The sequence below is a fragment of the Arvicanthis niloticus genome, chromosome 3 (assembly GCF_011762505.2).
Source record: "Arvicanthis niloticus isolate mArvNil1 chromosome 3, mArvNil1.pat.X, whole genome shotgun sequence".
Taxonomy (NCBI): Eukaryota; Metazoa; Chordata; class Mammalia; order Rodentia; family Muridae; genus Arvicanthis; species Arvicanthis niloticus.
Window position 1 is genome coordinate 90,268,165 of NC_047660.1, and position 19,555 is coordinate 90,287,719.

The window sequence follows — 19,555 nt, forward strand, 5'->3', positions numbered from 1 at the left end:
ACAACAATTTGAATATGAAATAATAATAATATGTCTATAAACTGTAATTTGCATCACTGCTAAATTCAATGTTTGCAAAAAAAACATCTTGCCATTGGACAGTATGACACTGTTTAAATTATTACACAAAGAGTAAGATAATAGTATTATAAAATATAAACATGTAGGAAAAAGTCATGAAAAGACACATAAAGTTATAGCTGTAGTATATTTGAATGAATGGCGGATTAATTTATTATGCTTCACACTTTCAGTGACATTAATTTTAAAAGAACAACATAAAATGAATGCGAGAGAAACATCATTCTTTAAATCATCTTGTGTGAAAATATTTAGGGTTCTGGGTAATTGTCTTTTACTTTTGGTAAACAGAAGATTTCCAATGGTGCTTATTCCTCTCACTTTTTTTTTTTTATGTGAAATAAACTGGACAGCCTTCCCACAATTACACCAAAGAGTGCCACAACAGTTCTCTGGCTGTAAAATGCTTTTTAGCTACTTAGATTGGACCCAAGACCATAAGTTTGGTTTACATCATATAGTTTAGTTTTAAAGAAATGTCTGTGTCATTCCATGTTTGGTAGCTTCTTATATGTTTAGCTTAAAATATGCAAGCTGTCAGTGAGAAAATAACAATGCAGTAAAAATAATATGAAAAAATAGAACTATGTGAAGAAGTAAGTACAGGATATCATTCATTCTGTGTCAAATTGTAAAAGGTATTCCAATGAACACTTTAGAATAAATACATATTTGATGGGTATAAATAGTATTTTGTTAATAATTCTATAAAGGTGAAATGGTTTATAGGATGAAGTGTAGATTTCAGAAAAGAGATACTTTTAAAAAAATTCACTTTCTTATGAGAACTGTTATGAGCACACATAAATATTTTTGCTTGACATTTACTTCTGCTTGTAACTTTTGAGTTTTAGGAAGCAAGTATTTTTATCTCAGTCCTTTATGAACATAATTTGCTAGTAATTCTTTACAATTTAATGTTTAAAGAAGAGTCTTTTGGTTTTGCACACTTTCCTTCTTTTTATTTAAATTGATGATCCTGAATTCACTTCATGAACATGTAAAAAACTAACATAAAGAATAATTCCAAGCTGGGAATGTTTGTTAACAATATACAAAAGACCAACAAGCCTAGGCTAAAGTGGAGAACCTTTTTCTCCTTGTACATTTAAAAGGTTCCTAGCTTATCTCTCACTAAACCAATAAAAATGAATAAGTTGCATTGGTCTCTTACATGAAAGTTACCATTTAATAAAGAAAAACAAGACCACAACATAAATGATTCTGAATTTCTAGATGTGTCAAAGGCTCCCAAGGCACTCACATATGTGGTGGTGGTGGCCAGGGTCTGCCACCAGATATAAATGTATCTGCTGAAGTCACAATGCTAACTGATTATAAAATTCATGTTTTATTTTCTAATATTCAGCAGAATAGATATTCACAACTGGATAGTTGTGAAAAATATGAGGCAAAACATTTCCTTCTAACTGTCATTGTATATATGCAATAGCTGCATATGAAGACACAGCAATTTATAGGAAGAAAATTTAAGTTCTCCCATTTGTCTCTGTTTGAACAAATGTATCTCCCCTCTAGACTTTTATTGACAAGATATCCTTCAACAGCAGGTGTTGAAGGATAAAAGTCAGAATAAACCAGAACACATTGCTGTATGCATTTCTTAGTGAGAGATATTGGATCGAAGGCCTTCCATGGGGTTGATATTTCACAGCTTAGTACTCTGTGTGCATGTAGTTTTTAAGTTCTTTCATTTGTTTACTTTAAAAAGTATATATCATCGATGTGGAATATATTGTGGTTTTCTCAGTAGTTCATCAGCCCTCTAAGTATATCAAAATCAAGTTCAAAGAATGTGGATTACTCCCTAGTTTGATTTCATAAAATTACTGCATAGAATCCTTATAATTTGAAATCATGACACCAATGGAATTTTACGTCTTTGAGTCAAATATTTTAACATTTAACATTGTTTTATTGAATATGGAAAAATTTAGACTTTATGGGATCTTGACCAAAACAAATTATAAATAGAAGAGTCGGTGCTAGTCTGGACAATACTGAAAAAGCATATTGGTACTGTTTTGTCAAAACAACAATTGTGAACATAACCCATTATGTACACATTGCTTTTTGGTGCCCTCAGCGTTAGCATTATTTGAACCTTAATGTAAAAGTGTCAATTAAGAATTTATTCAGTTTTTGAGAATTTATTTTAAAAAGTTTGAGTTGTACCAGGTATAGTAAATCTAGTATGCTGAGACAGAAGATTGTATATTCACGGACATCCTGTACGACATGGCAGTACTCTTTGTTCAAAACAAACAAAAATCATGAGATGCAAATTCTTAAAAGTATCAATATATATGTTTTACTTTTTATAACAAATGTATCTGTCTAGTACTTCTGTAAGTGAGGGACACAATCATGGTCTCCTGCCTGGTGTGGGGAGGCTTTGCTCTGTTATTGAAAAACTCTCACATTTCATTTAAGACAGATGTGAAACAAAGTTTGACCTGTGGTCCTCAGGCTTCAGAATTATGTGTTTCTTGGCCATCCCTTCTTCATCACCTGACCTTGGTAAATTTGCCCTCAGTATAACCATCGTAACAACACTATTAATCCATGGTATGTGCTGTTACACATGCCAATCTTATTGATTGATACCTAGGTTAGGACTTTTGTAAGACTTTGTGAGATAGCTCTGTAGGCATGGACTATACATAAAGAGTAGTACTGAGTGAGCATATGAAATCTGAAAAAAACAACTGGAGAACAAGATGTTTGACTGAACAAAAAGATGAAATACATCATCATATACCTTATATAACTGATGAGGTCAAGAGACCATTCTTATCTGCAAGTTAGAAACTTTGACAGAGATATATGTCTAATTCATTTTCAGTAAACCCAGATTGTTTCTTTTCATACAGTCCTTTCTTTGGCAACAACATGCATGCAATCAATACAGGTATTTATGACAAACAATTATCAAAGGGCAAGAAGCCTGCTCTCTATTTTCCTAAGTTTGAATGGTCATTCTGTCACTGATTTCACCTGGGTGTCTGACATTAGTGCATAGAGTGCCTTGCTCTCCCCAAACATTCTGCCCTTACTAGTGTTCAGTGTTACCATAGGTCAAAGGCATTGTTAAAATATATTTAATTTTTTTAAAATAGCATTTGAGACAATTATACAAATAGAGACAGTAATCATTTACACCCATCATTTAATTTTAAATTAAGAGAAAATGTAACATATTTTATTATTGAATTTTGTGAAATTTCTAATTCAAAAATATTTCAGTTTGGCTAAGGAGAATGAACTGAACATGGTTGTCTAATGAACGATTGCCATTTGTCAGGCCTTGATGGTTTCGTGGCATTCCATAAGGTAACCATTTGGTGTTCTTCAAATGAAGAAAAGATCAAGATACCCATATAATCACCCGAGTTTGATATTTATATTGTGGACATAGCCCCAGTAAGAACAGAGAGTGAAAACAAATGATGTCGATCAAAGAGAGGGAATGTCCTTCCTTTACCCTCAGTATTTCTTTAAAAGGGAAAGAATGAAAAAAAGAAGAGATAAAGCTTATTGAAAGCTTCATTTCCCAAGACAAACTGAGTGTTAATAAAATTGAGAACAGCCTAAAATCTTTAGGCTAGTCTTGCATGGAATGAGGACTGAATTTCTGAAGACAAGATACAAACAGCACAGACATGCTATCTGTTGAAAACACTGTACTGAAGCTATACAATTGGATAATAATAAAAAGTATTCTTTACATATAAAATGTTTCCCAGATACCAAAATGTCAAATAAAAATCCCTCCCCACCTGCTGTGTTCCTAGGTATACCATATACTCATTTATTTGAGACAGGTTTCTTAGCACTTAATCTCAGGTACGGCTTGAATCAGAGATCACCCCACCCCTACCACACACACATTAAAGAGTTGTTATTTTCTATAGCACCATATGGCAAGATGAGTCATGGGTAGTGGTTGTAAGTGTTGAATGTATTTTAGTGGAGACCTGGTTAATGGCAGCCTCGCCTTTGGCCACCAGAATCTTTCTAAAATTGTAGCTATTCACTTCATGTCTCAGGGAGTATTCTGATATCTGTATGGTCCTTTTTCTCTTTTTGGTCAGCATGTTTTCTAACTACTGTGTGAAGACCCAAGAGCAGTGGATTCTATGCCTCCTCTATTGTTACTTAGAAATAATGTGAGAAGCTGGATATGTGATAAATTTACCTTAATTCACAGCAAGTTAGATACTGCAGTAGCATCTGAATGAGAGTGTTTAATATACATAAGAAGAGAGAAACCAGAGGCTAACTCTCCAGCATAATTTCTACTCTACCCTAGTAACATTGATTGGTCAACAAGAGCATTCCACAATAGCTACCAGTAATTTAAAATATTTTGTTATATAAAAAACATATACCAGAAAAATGACTCAAAGCAAAAATATAATGGGTGATATTCAGTCTCTAGTTGATGGTGTATATGTTGCTTATTTAACTGCAAATATCTGTTCCCACAGTAAAAATGAGAGCTATGAAGCAAATTCAAAGGTATGGTGTAGAGATTACCATGCCCTACCTAGTAAGAACACGAGCTTAAGGAACAAGGCAATGATAGCTCAGGTATTTGCCAGATCAGGTTTATGTAGAAAGTCTCAGTGCTTCCTGCAAGTGCCCCTGTTAGCTGGTGACCTTAGATGTGCCTTTTGAGCTTAGACACTTTGCAAGATTGCTTCCTGTTTCAAGAGGAAACAAATGCCACTGTAACTGCCACAAATAGCTATTTCTGTAGAGGATTTTGTCTTGAGTGTTCAGAAAATACCAATAACCAATTTTGCATAACATGGCCATTGAATTTGCCTGACACTTGTTATTTTCAGAATGTGGGGGAAAGGCTTGTAGGATAATCATATGCTATACAGTCTTTATTAAAGTAAGATGTTATATTGGGACTTAAGTTATATTGGTCTTACTGTGTTTTTGTTTTTTGGTTTTTTTTGTTTGTTTGTTTGTTTGTTTTTTCTTTTTGTAAAATAACTTCACTTCCTCAGAGTACCTATTCTCCTAGTTAGATGAATGGAATCTTTAGATAAATGATACTTAACATTTCAAGGACAAAACAAAAAAAAAATGAAAGAACAAACAAAGGAAACAAAAACAAAAACCAAATACCCCCCCTCCCCCCAAATCCAACAAGGTTGATTTCAACACTGCAGTGTGGCCTCACTTATTTGATACTTAGGATAAATAACAACATAATGGTCCAGAAGATGCTCAACTTTCAGGATTTTATAGACCTACAAAAATTTTCTAAGATATTCACAAATAGAAAATGTTTTCAAGTGAAACTGAGTTGAGCAAGAATATATTAAAATTTACAATGTTTGAAAATGCTAACAATCTTGCTGCCCTACTTAAAGCAACCAAACTCTAATTGTTACAGATGACCCTACACACCTTTGTCAGATACAATGTAGGTTTATATCAATGTCTTTTCAACACCCTAGATCTCAGTTTCCTATTAAACCCTTTTGATCAGTTAGTTAATGTTCTTTCTATTTCCTAGATGACATTCTGTCTGATATCAATGAATGTTTACAGATAATTTGCAATATTTAACACAAATAAAACTTACCTCAAGAAAGAATTGCCTGTTTTCTCTGCTTGAGACAGAAACCAATGAAATTTTAAAAAGCTCTCCCCAAACTACAGTAAAAGCAATCTTTTACATACTTTCAAATACTGTGCCTTTTTATTTTAAACAGTGTAAACATAACAACACCACCAATAATTGGATAAAGACTGGGTATGTGAACACTAGTTTCCTTGAATGCCCCATGAAATTAGGGAAAATAAACAGACACATCTTCAGGAGAGGTTTTCAGTTCACCTTAGCAGTGGTAAAAATATTGCTTTATTCCAAATGAACATACAACACAATTTGTTGTTTGGGGGCATTGCTTGTGAACTGAATCGTCTGGGAATTGTGGTTTTCAACAATTTATTCCTTGTACATTAACAACAGAAAGCCAATGCCTCTGTCTCCACAGAGCAGACTTGCTGTAAATTAGCAATGAGGATGACGAGAAATAAAATAGTCAACTGTCAATTTGATGATTGGCTTGTGACAGTAATTTAAATAAATGATTCAAAATAAACACATCCTCCATTAATTTGCTTTGTGATGCTGATATCAACAAGCCAAAGGCTGTCCTTTTCAATAGTATTCACATCAGAAAATGGTCTAGACATTGTCAAGAGTTTTATAAGACCCCACCATGCAAGTTACCTTGGTTCAAGAACTCGCTAACCAAATTTACATTTAATGGAAAATTTAAAGTGAAAAGATCTTAAAGGGGAAATCTCTTCTGAATTTTAGTTTCCCTGATGTTTCAGAACAAATTTTAGCAAGCTTTAATATACACACACACATGCACACACATACATACAGGGGATACATGTGCATCCAGCGTATGTGCTTGGGTGAGCAAGCCCACACTTGCACCCTCACACCTGTGCACACAGGCACACACACACACACACACACACACACACACACACACACACACAGGTGCCCTTTCAGAGCTTCTAATCACTCTCCAAGAAAAACATTTCTATTAGCATAAGTTTAGTAATACAACGCTGTCATTTTGTCTCTTTTCCTATAATAATTTAACACCTCCCTCTGAGGTTCTGTGCTTTCAAATTACAGAGAAAGATGGCACATGAGAGTAGTTAATTTTGCCCAGGCTCCTCCTATTTTCTGTCTTCCCTCCTGTTCATGTTTTCCTGCTATTCTTTGAAAATCAAATACAAAGCACTACTTTCCTCCTCGACATAACATAACCTGTAGAGAGAGCATTGATGAATAGAAATTTAGGGGCTGGAACTCAAGAGCCAAATGGCCAGGGCTATCTGCCTCACTGGCACACCTGTCCTTGGAATAAACTTTATCTCTTTGAAGCTAGGAGGACACCAGTTTCTGTTCCATATAGATACTGGTACTATGGGACCAAAGGTTGCAATTAGCCAAATCTTCCAAGAGCCAAAGAGGACAGTGTAAGGACTAACTGAAATTGGATTCAGAATTCTCCCCTAAAGCTTTAGTGGTAAGCTTTATCCCTCCTGAAATGCTTCTTTCCCTTTAAAAAAATATTTTGTTAAAAAACACTATGATATGAGGGCAGCAGACTATTTGGTTTCTTCTAAGTAGATGCTCTTAAATTAATGCATATAAATAATTTGTATTTAATTTCCTCTCCTTCCGGTTGAGCAAAGCATAGAATGCACAGATTCCTACGTCTCGGAGTCACTTGGTTAGCACAGAGTCTCTTTGTATTTCATTTCTTAAGACAAATTGTGCCTCTCGTTCTGATTTGGCCGTGGGACTCAGGGGGAGAAAGGCTGTGTTTTCGCTCGCACTGTCCTCAGTTTCCATGCTGGCCAGTTCGTAGTCTTCTGACCGTCTGGCATCAGTCAGAATCCGGATCTGTTCCTGCACAGTCTCTAGTAATATTTTCACTTCCTGTTGTTCTTCTAGAAGACAATCACTGACTGGAATACTCGCATTGACAATGTCAGCAGAGTAAGAGTTTTTGCACCATTTAATGCTTTTGACGTCAGAAATCCCTGGCATTTGCATGCAGGTTTCTTCTAGACCCACTGACGGGATGATGGGCACAGAATTGGCCCTTGGGGATAAATAACCCACCAGGTCCTTTTGATCCAAGCTATTAAAATAGGGGTTTGTTTCTCTTGAAGGCAGTTGCATATTTATTGATGCATTTTGTTGGGATCTTAAGCCATTGGACACATACCTGAAAAAAAAAAAAAAAAAAGGAGCAAAGTCATATGGCAGCTCCCACTGTGCCTCTGAGAACCATACCATCCAAAGAGCACTTTCCACATGCACCATCTCACTGACTTCTCACAGCAACCCCATTAGACGGATACTAGGCTCCCACGGACAGTAACTTGAAATTCAGATCAGTGAAGTGACTTGCTCAAGGTCACACAGAAAAATAAGGGACAGACTGAGACTCAAACCCAGATCTTCTTACTTTAAATCCAGGGGTCTTTCAACACACCACAGCTGTATAGGCAGGTGGGATATAGTCTTCCTGACCTCTATCCTAGAATACAAAGTAAATGGGTGTTGAGCACATCAGCGTGGCCTTTTCCATCGTGACAAACAGGACACGACCATCACTTCACTCATAGGTTAGCCACCCTCTTAACCCTGGGTTTGTCTCGTAGAATCATGAGGTTACCATCATTAGGGGGTCATCAGGAAGCTCATTTTTGACCATCAAGGTATTGCAGTCATCAAAGCTTCTGCTTTACACATGGGATATGACTCTGACAGTTGTGGACATTTTGCTCTATAAGAACTGCCTTGCTGGCCCATTGCTGAACCAGAGGGCAAACACAGGAACATCCACTCCCCACCCCCACCTCTCTAGTGGGAACATGAAGCATCCTCCCAACCTGGTACTATTTTTGGTGTCCCAACAGTGAAAGAAGATACTGGTGTACAGCAATGGCTTATCACAAACACCAGTGTGCAAATCCACATAATTTAAGGATTCCAGAATCTGAGTTTTGAACTGCTCAGGGCTGCTGACTTTCTTCCTTTGATCTTTCCCATGCCAGGAAGGAAACATGTATATCAGCCTTCATGGAAAAAGCTTTGGGAGTGAGCCATGTATGGTAGATTTGATTCTATTTCTAGTAATTCCCAAATACTAAAGTTAACATGTAAGCATATGCTAAACAACTAATTTCTATGGAATAGATTTAATTTTCTTGGCTTATATTGTAATGTAAATAATTATTTCTGTACATGTGAAGAGTAGTTGCAATGAAATATATTAATAGCTACAAAGAAGTTGCTACTGTGAGGTCACAATGGAAGAGATTTCATCAGAATTAGTAAAGAGGGGTTAGTAGTAATTATGTCATTTCTTAGTGTATGTACAATAGAGTTGGTCACCAATAATTCTTGATCTAATGAACACACAATGAATGAATATATCTCCAAGGAAAGGAGTCTTTTATAGTGCATTAACTAATATTAGATATAACAGTTAACATTTACATAGTTACTTGAAAAAGCACTTTCAGTTGCAATTATGTCATGCAAAACACTGTTTTAGTTTATTATTCGTATGTGATAAATGAATAGATAATTCTAAAGGCATTCATATGACCTGTCCCAAGCTGTACCTTTACATAAGTGACAAAAGGAAGATTCTGTAATTATCCTTCTGTCACTATTAAAACTGTCACCATAAAATTTAGAACCAGTAAATGAAGGGACATCCTAAGGTAAACCAGACTATAAAATCTTTTGGGATGCTTGATTGTATATAGCCATGCATAAGAAAATTCCTTGTGGAATCTTATCCCTGTGCCGTGTATGACAGAAAATCAGACTATAAAGGTCTAGTCCATGAGCCATCTTGATAAGAAGAGAGGAGCAAGCCTCCAGAATATATGAATATACTGAAAATATGCCTTTTATGTATTTACATATGGAAGAGAGCTAAGAAATGTGGCTGTAATAATACTGTATCTACATCAATGTCACTGGGATAGAACTATAGGTAGAATCTAATAACTGCCATAGTGACTCACCAATGTGACATGATTAATCAACAAAAACAATTAGTGCCAAACTTCAAATATTCACCTATTCAACCTGATTTTGAATTAAGGACTTAGATGGAAAAGAAGATTTGAAGTTAACTCCCCTGGGTCTTTTCCAGAACCAGCTACTGGACACATACATGGCAGTAAAGGAAATCTAAACTCTAGTTATAGTGTGAAGGTGGGTTTTAAAGAGTGACAGTTATCCAAGGTTGATTTAAGTCTGAGTACAACATGATTGCAAACACCAATGTCATTATATGATTTAGACTCTCAGATAATGGTAGGCTTGTTTGAATTCTCCAGATTCTTTTTTATTGGATATTTTCTTTATTTACATTTCAAACGTTGTCCCCTTTCCCGGCTCCCCACCCTGGCTCCAAAACCCCCTATCCCATCCCCACTCCCCTGCTTCTATGAAGGTGTTCCTCCACACAGTCAGTGCCCTTAACTGCTGAGCCATCTTTCCAAGCTTTTTTTTTTTTTTTTTTTTTTTGATTTGTTTGTTTTATATGTGCAAGTACACTGTCACTGTCTTCAGAGACACCAGAAGAGGGCATCAGATCCCATTGTGGATGGTGGTGAGCCACCATGTGGTTGCTGGGAATTAAACTCAGGGCCTCTGGAAGAGCAACCAGTGCTCTTAACCACTGAGCCATCTCTCCAGGCCCTCTCCAAATTCTGAAAACATACAGAGACTGGTGATAGACAACAGTGGAAGTTCAATCTTTGTGAGATACAGGCCTGGGTTGAATACCACAACAAAACAAAAATATAATCTCTCATACTATTTGAGGACTTGGAGGATGGTGATGGTGTAAGTTTAACTTAAACAACTTTGTGACATATTCTTGTGCTATATTATTGCACCAGGGTGACCAGCAGTTCCTTTCTGGAGTTGCCCTGAGGGGTCTCAACTTTGATATTTCAGTAAATGCTTAAATGGAATCTAAATTTCTAGATAGAATTATGACATAGAAGCTATTCAGACAGAATTCTGCTTCCCTGGAATCTCAACAACTCTTGAATGGTTTGACAGTAAAATCATTCACTGACTGCTAATATTAGTTTGAACTACACTCCCTGTCACCCCTCAAGAAAAACAAAAATCAGAAGCCACAATTATGTTTTTCCCTTTGGCTATGTGAGCAAAGAAAGGTTGTAATTGTTAGTGTCTGTTTAATTTGTTGTGAGCCATGGGTCAGGCCACAGACTTCTTTCTCTAGTTGACTCTTTTGTTGTTGCTTTTGTTGTTGTTTTGGTGTTTGTTTGTTTGTTTGTTTTGTTTGATACAGGGTTTCTTTGTGTAGCCTTTGCTGTCCTGGAATTTACTCTGTAGACCAAGCTAGCCTCAAACTCAGAGATGTACCTGCTTCTGTCTTCTGAATACTAGGATTAAAAACATGCATCACTACCACTTAGCTAATTGACTCCAAAGACACAATCTTTGAGGCAGTAGTGAAAAGAACTACCAGTCCTACAATGAGCTATTCCATCTTACATCATCAGCCACTGGAGTATTTTCAGTACATCCGTTTCCTGGTTGTGTAGTTGACTTGGTCGGAAAGCTAAGACACAATCTCACCTTTTCTTATGGGACACCATAAGAAATCCACAGTGCCACTCTGAAATGGTCATTTAAACTTTCCTATCCTCACTGCATTCACCAAAAACAGCTGCAATGAATATCAAAAGTAAGGTGCATCCAGTTTCTAGATGGTGTGGGACCGAAGTATGATTTGGATCATGACTACTTTGAGGATGTTAATCTGACTTTTCTGAACCTATTCGTTCTTATTATTATCCTGTAACCTGCCAGTTAATTGATTTAGCATGCAGTAGTCCAATGTTTTGGGCATTATTACCTGGGCTGGCTCCGGTCAGAGAAAAGGATCCTCCGCCTACTTCTACCCCATTCTAAGAGTTGCTGTGCTAGAATAGCAATGGATTCAAGCTCGGCACAATTTCCAACCCAAGAGAGAAGTCACATACATGAGGCCTGTTTAGCAGACAACAACCACATGCTTGGTGAACAGGACCAGATGGCTGATGGCTCTTACAAATTCATTTACTCCCCTTTCAGGCTTAAGGCAGATTTGAAGAATGTTAGCTAGGAAATTCTATTACCAACCTCATTTCCCATCCCAGGAGAGAGTCAGTCCCACAGGAGTGGAAAATAGCTGTTTTTAAGAACTGACAATGAGATTGCTTCCTAAGACTTACTGGGCTGAAGCCAGAGTGACTTACAGAGTCAACATTTAACAGCACTGGGTACATATGACACAGAGAAAAAGCATGTGGTCAGTCAGCTACAGAGACTACTGCCAAGCCAGTAGTGACTGAGCCAACACAAAGTTACAACCATGTTGGTCCAGGAGGGAAAAGACAAGGCAGAAAATGAAAACCCTGAGCTCCTGCAAGGTCTATGAATTTGTGACACAAACTACAACCTGCCTCAGGCTCTGAGCATCCTTACATCAGGAACATGGTGGGTGAGAGCCAGAGTAGTCACCAAGAGGAAAAAAAATTACAGTACAAGATGTGTTTTCTAAACATCCATTCTAATATTCACCATAGGGAAAGACAGCTGCGTACGTGTATGCAGTCCTATGAAAGAGGGTCAGTATTGGTATGGGATAAATGAAACCCCCTTTTCACAGGTAAGGTCAAGCAAAATGCCAACCACGTCTTCTGTTTCATTACACACTTTTGACTACTTAGCTTTCTTGTCTCCTTGTATCCTTTCTCCTAGAAATCTTTCTTTATAAAAAACCCATGTGAAACTTAATCCGACAGGGTAACAGTTCATCTATCCCATGTCTAGAAGAAAAGAGAAATATAAAGTAATGAGCTAGACATCCTACCTGCTACAGTCTCAGGCTAAAAAGAAGGAATCTGAAATAATCACCTTCAAAAAAAAAAAAAAAAAAAAAAAAAAAAAAAAAAAAAAAAAAAAAAAAAAAACTGCACAGAAAACCAGTCTGGCTCCTTCACAAAATTAACATCTAGATTCAACTAGAATCTGATTCTGGAAATACCTAGAGTAAATCTAGATTCTTGAAATTAATGGTAGCATTATGAGAATCACTACGGTAAACATTCTTTCTGTGAATACAAAACTTAAGTAAAAACTTAAGGAAGTTTCTTAATACTCCTTTTTGATCTGATCAATAGCCTTTGGTCACATGAAGCTTAGGCTCAAATGACAAAGTTTTCTGAAGTTGACACAAGTTGTAAGGGACAGAGATCAAAGTTTAATTATAAGTTACCACATATATACTTTGGTGGCTTACACCAAGAGCTTAGTTGTGATTAAACCCATCTTTCAGTCCACTCTCTATGCCCTGAGCGCCTCCTAGTGAACATGGTGCTTTTGTACTGTTTGCAATAGCCATGGTTTCCAAAATCCCTAATACCTCCATGCCTCAATGCCTCCAGAGCATAAATAATGAAGACCTCTGAGTTCTGAAATTTTCTCTGTGATATTCTGCTGTTAATATTTACCTAATACCCCAATTCAAGATTACTGGGTAGAAGTAGATACCTCATTTATGTTGAAGGTTAATTTTTAGGGTTTTGTCCATACTACTGATCAGAAAATTAAACTTCTAACTTACTGGTCAAAGGATACTTCAATACTTCTAATCTTCCAAGAAAGCTTCTTCTTCATCATCTTCTTCTTCTTTTTTTTTTTGAAACGGTATATACTAACTTAGCGTCAAACTTCTAATAGTCTCTCATGTAAGTCCCTTGCTATAAGACCTACCCTTGGCAAGGTATGGTATCCTGGTCTGGAATTCTTGATTCTTCAAGTTGTTGATATGCTGGTCCTACAATACCACCCAGTCGACTTCGGGGTGAGGGTGGTGTCCTTCTGAAAGTATTCCTATGCAACATCCCACTCCTTTGTCCTGGGCTGCAGCAAGAAGAAATACTCCTGCTGGGTTGGAAAACAAAACCAACAAACCAAACAGATCATAATAATTTCTAAGAAGTGCTAAAATGTCTCAGACATTCAATTTCTACCACACATCCTTAAGTACTATGCTGTCAGTGTCAAATATGTACTCAGATAAAATTAGAAGTTGCTTAATTCATTTATTGTTGGAGGTGCTGTGAAAAAATTCCTTGTGTTTCTGGCCTTCTAGCTAACATGGAAGTAGGTTTAAGGAAGTCTCATGATCCCAAGTCCCCTCTACCCTGATTTCCCACTCCACAGTAGCTGTCTTTCTAATTGGCATAAAAATGCCCTCATTAGGCAGTGATGAGAACCAAATGTAGGAAGCCCAGAGGGGATTTGGGGGGAAATTTCCATTTCTTAGAGATAGGATAAACAGACCTTACTTTAATTGGCATTCTTTCTTTCACATACATGATAAATCCTCAGTTTACTGTCCCAGATTTTCATCAGTCTTAAGAAACTAGTTATATATGTGAGTGAAAGAGCCTGGTTCAATTTTATTGGGTATATACATCCAAACGTCTCAAATGATTGAATAATTGTAGAGGCCATCAATGGCAAACAGTATAAGTAACCTAGATCCCAGGCCTTAACAAAGTAAGCCCTTATACACAGGCTATTTCAAAGGAATTAGTTTCTATAATAAATCACCAAGTTAATTGAAATATTCCTAATCAACTCCCTTCCCCACTCTACTGATTTGCCCTGCATTCAAACCTAAGTATTCCCTTGGATGTCAGGTTATATGGTTCAAATGGTTCTTCTATGATCATATTGTGAGCTAAAACCCTTAGGCTGCACTTACACTGTCTAAAAATATCACTGCAATTATAGGCCAGGATGAAAATACTCATACCTCAACAGTGCACCCATAGGGGACAGCCTCCTAATGCAATCTTAACCACATTACTATACTATTTGGGATTTTTCACAATTTCCATCAATATTACAACTATTCCAAGTTTATAAATATAAAACATATTTAATAAATTTGTGAGATAAAGAATTACTATGTTGCTCTGGCTAACCTGAAACTGGCCTTGAATTCACAAAGATCCACCTGTGTCTACCTCCTGATGGCTGATATCAAAGGCATGCCCTGTCCACCCCCCCCCCCACCCAGCAAATATTTGCAAATATTTTCATTGGGAGTTTGATTGGTTGAGACTTGAGTGCTAACAACATTTTGTCAGTTCTGTTAAGGTGGCAGGTAGACACTAACTTCTCCATCTTGTGCAGGCACCAAATCATGGTATGTTATTTTAGTTGTTAGCTATGTATCTGCTGTAGAGTTCCCAAAATACTTAACGACGTGGTCATCACATTCAATCTCTAAGCCAACATCTTTGAGGAGTTCTCTAACAGTGACTCTGTTTCCTTCCTTCCCACTTCTGTAGGTCTTTGGCACTAGAGTAAGCTGCTCATGTCTCTCTGCTACCAAAAGCATGATGACAGTTGTGTCGGAGTCTTGGAGGAAATAAAACCCACTTTAACTTGGACTAATTGAGAAGATTATAAGAGGCATGGCATATCAGTGATCATTACTTGGGAGGAAACAAGGTGAAGCTACACAAGACATTGTTGCACTTCAAGCCATTAACAATAGGAAGCCATTGATATAAAGGAGAGGGGCCATTTTTCAGAATAGAGACTGAAAGGACCAAATCAGGTATCAGGCGCTGTAGTCCCAGAAGACCAGAGTGGGACAGAACTGAGGCAGGGGATGGAATGACTATGATCTTGTGCCAGTCTTTCCATCCTTCACCAGCACTTACCTCACTCTAATATGCCAGCAGCCAGAGGACAGGAAAGTCTGAATCTCACCTGCTGCATAAGGGTTTGCACCAAAAGTGACTTGAGAGTGGTTAGGGGTGGGAAGAGTCAGCATCACCCTCCTCGAAGATTTTTGTGGATTATACCAGAGAAGAAAGTGGTCAAGTACACTATATGCCCTATATGAGGTGAACATGTGAGGGACACAACACCACATGGTTCTATGAATTGGTACACCATAACTGGCAGTGCAAATGTTCCTCTGTGTCACTGGATGCCCTGGGCACCTGTCACTGTTGATAACCTATATTGATGCCATTGTGAGCTAGTTATATTGCCAAAATCCAATGTAACAAAAAATGACATGCCTCAAAAGATTTTTTCAACAGGTAGAGTTTCTACTAAATGTTAGAAATAACGGTTTTGTATTAATAGCTTTATTTCATATTAAGGTATCCAAGAGAGTCATATTTTCAGTGCACAACTAAAAATTAATTATCCATAGCTTGCTGAACTGTCAAAACAAGGTCTATCAGTGTGAAGTAGTGGCCCATCTTCAAAAGCAGTTGTAGACCTATTGATCAATCAGCAATTCAAGCCTTCTAACCCAGGGGCACTCAGGAAGTTATAAAGCATGTGGAAAGAAGTATAAATCAGTAAATAGGTTATCAATCATGAAACTGTTTAGTCTTTTGCATGTTTTACAAAACAAAAGCCATGATGTATTAAACTGTAATTTCAAGTTCTGAAAGTACTTTATAAATCAACCCTTGCCACTCTATCAGCACATATCCATCAGATACTGCAATGTCATTGAATCCAGAACAATCAACTACAACAACCTAGAAGGTCCTTTAAAGTTATCGTCATTTAATCTTGGAGTTCTAGAAACCAAGATCAAAGTCAGTGAGAGACTGACAAAAAATGTACCTGGTAACAGGAGTGCTGTCCTTCCAAAATGGCAGAAGTCACCACTTAAAAATCACAAATTTAAAGTATTTTTGCCATAATACACTACAGAGTAATATTATACTATTTTACACAACAGAGTATATAACTACAGTAATATATTTTAGAATAAACTGGGGAAAATACTGTTTTGGAAAAAAAAAACTTTTTTCCTTTTAAAAGACTAGTAATTTTGGACTTTACTTCTGGAATAAATGCAGCTTCCATAGGCCAAGTGAAATAAAAGGCTGTTTTCACAGGAATTCTGTGAATGCACAACACAACATACTTGCCAATAGTACCCAATATATCTACCCAGATGCCAAACTATTCCACTACTAAGCTGAAGATACCAAACTATTTCCTTTGTCAAATCCTTGGAACCCTAGAATCTATCTACTGCAAATGTATGGGAATAAGTAACATCCGCAGCTTCTGAGGTATAGTGTGCTCATTGTTAGAATAACTGAAAATCTCATAGCTAGTATAGCCAGGAAGGTATACTCCTGCGGACGAAAGGTAGAGGGTAGAGATCAGCTCTTTTATTGTGTGTTTCTTTCTTGCTAGGGTACAAGGTGTTGAAGATAAAGGAAAACATGTCAGTAACATTTTTCCTCCGTAATATTCTTTTCTGTCAGTAACATTCTATTGCTAGTAACAATTGATGCAGCTTTAAAAACTTTAACTCGTGTGTGTGTGTGTGTGTGTGATTTTAAAAGATTAAATTCATATATAGAGTTATATAGCTTTAAAAATATAAAAATGTTTATCACTTAAAAAAAGGAATGTTTAGTTTTTGAACAACTTTTACAGATAAAACGTATTAACTTTAATACCTACAAATATGCTGTCTACACTGTAGCATTAGCTCTAAATTCTTTCTTTCGTTGGGACTATATAAGACTGAATTTAAAAATAGATACTTCATGCACAAAACACAAATGTGGATGAGAAGATGCCAGAGAATACACCCAGCTTTAGAGTTTCCTGTGACATATCAAGTAGCTACCCTTTGTCTCCAAAGAAAGTTTCCATGTAACCAGCTCTCTGTCTCTCTCTGTTTCTCTTTCTCTGTTTCTCTCTCACTCTGTTTCTCTTTCTCTGTTTCTCTCTCTGTCTCTGTTTCTGTCTGTCTGTCTGTCTGTCTGTCTCTCTCTCACACACAGATAGAGAGAGAGAGAGAGAGAGAGAGAGAGAGAGAGAGAGAGAGAGAGAGAGAGATGCCACCTCTATGGTAACATATATCTTACAGGCCCAAAGAGAATATTCTCCAATATTTGTCTCTGAAACTTTCGTTAGGTATGTTTGGAGCACTTGGTACATGTCACATCAGCTGCCTGGAGGAGAATCAGATGGTAACTTTTCAACAAGTGATCAGACAGGCCGTGAAACAAAATCACACTTAATAGTGTTTCAAAGTCCAGTCACTTCAGTATCTCGTTGGTGCCTGCAGCTCTGATGTAAGGTAAAGTTCCTTTATTTTTCTGTAGAGTGAATGATGCCACTGACGAAAGCTGGAGAGTTTGGTTCCTGGCTGTGGGCTGCATAAACATCACCTCCATGGGGATCTATATATAGATCTATAGTAAGAACAGTCATCTCTAGTGGACTCTAAGTTCAGTTGCCATTCTCTGGCCATGTGTTGATTTCTAAAGTGTTGTTCTAAAGTGTTTTCTATGTGTTGATTTCACCCACTCCCATCACAATTAGCTACCCATACCTGTGATGTTTGATAGGCTGGCTTCCTCGGTCAGGAGAAGTAACCTCTGGGAACGACTGGGGAGCCGAAAAACTTGACTCCATTATTTTCTCCAGTGCAGTCACAGGATGCCTATCCGCCTTTGAATACTGTAGGAAATGACATGCAAATATGTGAGCAGTGGGCACATTATGAGAAGGGAGTTGGCCAGATGAGAGCTAGGCATTGAAAAGTACCAGATGATAGAAAATTGTATGTAGCTCATCTACCCCTTCTCATAAATAGATATTAAGAAATGAGAACACATATTTTAACTTAAGAACCCATCTCTAATGAATTGGTAGTACCTTCTTAGAGTCTTATATTTTCATAAATTCTAAGAATACCTTGGGAGCAAGAATCAGAAAAATATTATGACCACAAGTAGAAAAATATGAATTCAAAAGTAAAACTTAGAATGGTATATAAATTCCTTCCAAATAAAATCTCAGTTTTAGACCACATGCAAAACTAAAGGGTATACAATTTGGAATTATCTGAAGGTAAGAAGTAAGGAGAGTGCAAATGTCAAAGAAAACAATCATCAATTTATTTTCTCCATTTTGCTACTGAGGATACTTGTGCTGTTCTATCCTGTCAGTCCTAGAACATGACATAAAAATAAACTCTCTGTTTGCCGAAGGTAAGGAGGCATGAATGCTCGCTAAGTTTTGACACTGATGGATGCATATGTGCTATAACCAAGGTAAAAGAAATGTATAGAAAACAGAAAAGAGAAAATATTATTAATGCAACAAAACCATTTGAAGCAGGTGCATAACAAGAAAGAAAAGTACATTGAATAGGGAAATTGCCATGATGAATGGGAAACTCTCAAAGATGAGAACTGAATTGCCAGACTTAAACACTGAAAGAGAAATTCCCAACACAGTCACACATCCAGCCATCTGACATCTGAAGGAACGTATTGACAAACAGTGGATTGAAAGACCATGAGGTAGTTGTGGTGCATGCCTCTAACCCAGTATGTGGCAAGTTGAGGCAGAGGCCTAGTGAGTTTTAGGCCATCTTAAGATGCCTAGTGAGATGGAGTTGCAAAAATGAAACAAACAATAAAATAAAAACATGCAAGATGGATAAAAACATTACTTGAAAATTATAGGGGTAAAATGTATAATAGTAATAATATCAAGTAAATTACAATTTAGAACTTTGACACAAAATTACTTTTCAAGATGGATATTTCATATAAAATAAAACAACTCAACAAGTAATAAATATTTATAAAGTTTTTCTACTTAAAAATAGCTTTGAAAGTACACAATGCAGCTAATACCACAGCATAAAACCCTGGAGGAGTTTAAGCATACTGACAGTTTTCATTACATGAGCAGCAAACACAAGTAGCATTGAGTCTGAAGGAAAAGTATAGGATTCAGCAAGAGGTCATGGGA

General features: G+C 36.8%; 1 protein-coding gene across 7 annotated transcripts in view; it reads right to left on the bottom strand.

Annotated features, from left to right (window-relative positions):
- Nucleotides 1-226: 226 nt before the first annotated feature.
- Nrg3 (neuregulin 3) overlaps nt 227-19,555 on the bottom strand; it is a 1,008,622-nt gene continuing 989,293 nt past the window's right edge. For 2 of the 7 annotated variants that reach the window (XM_076931501.1, XM_076931499.1), the window contains exons 7-10: nt 18,123-18,250; nt 13,487-13,660; nt 8,133-8,204; nt 227-7,889 (exon numbers count right to left, since the gene is read on the bottom strand). In XM_076931501.1, the coding sequence (XP_076787616.1) occupies nt 7,382-7,889; nt 8,133-8,204; nt 13,487-13,660; nt 18,123-18,250 (882 nt within the window). In that variant the 3' untranslated portion in view covers nt 227-7,381. The remainder of the gene's footprint in view (nt 7,890-8,132; nt 8,205-13,486; nt 13,661-18,122; nt 18,251-19,555) is intronic. The other 5 variants (XM_076931503.1, XM_034499234.2, XM_076931502.1 and 2 more) reach the window with 3 other exon arrangements.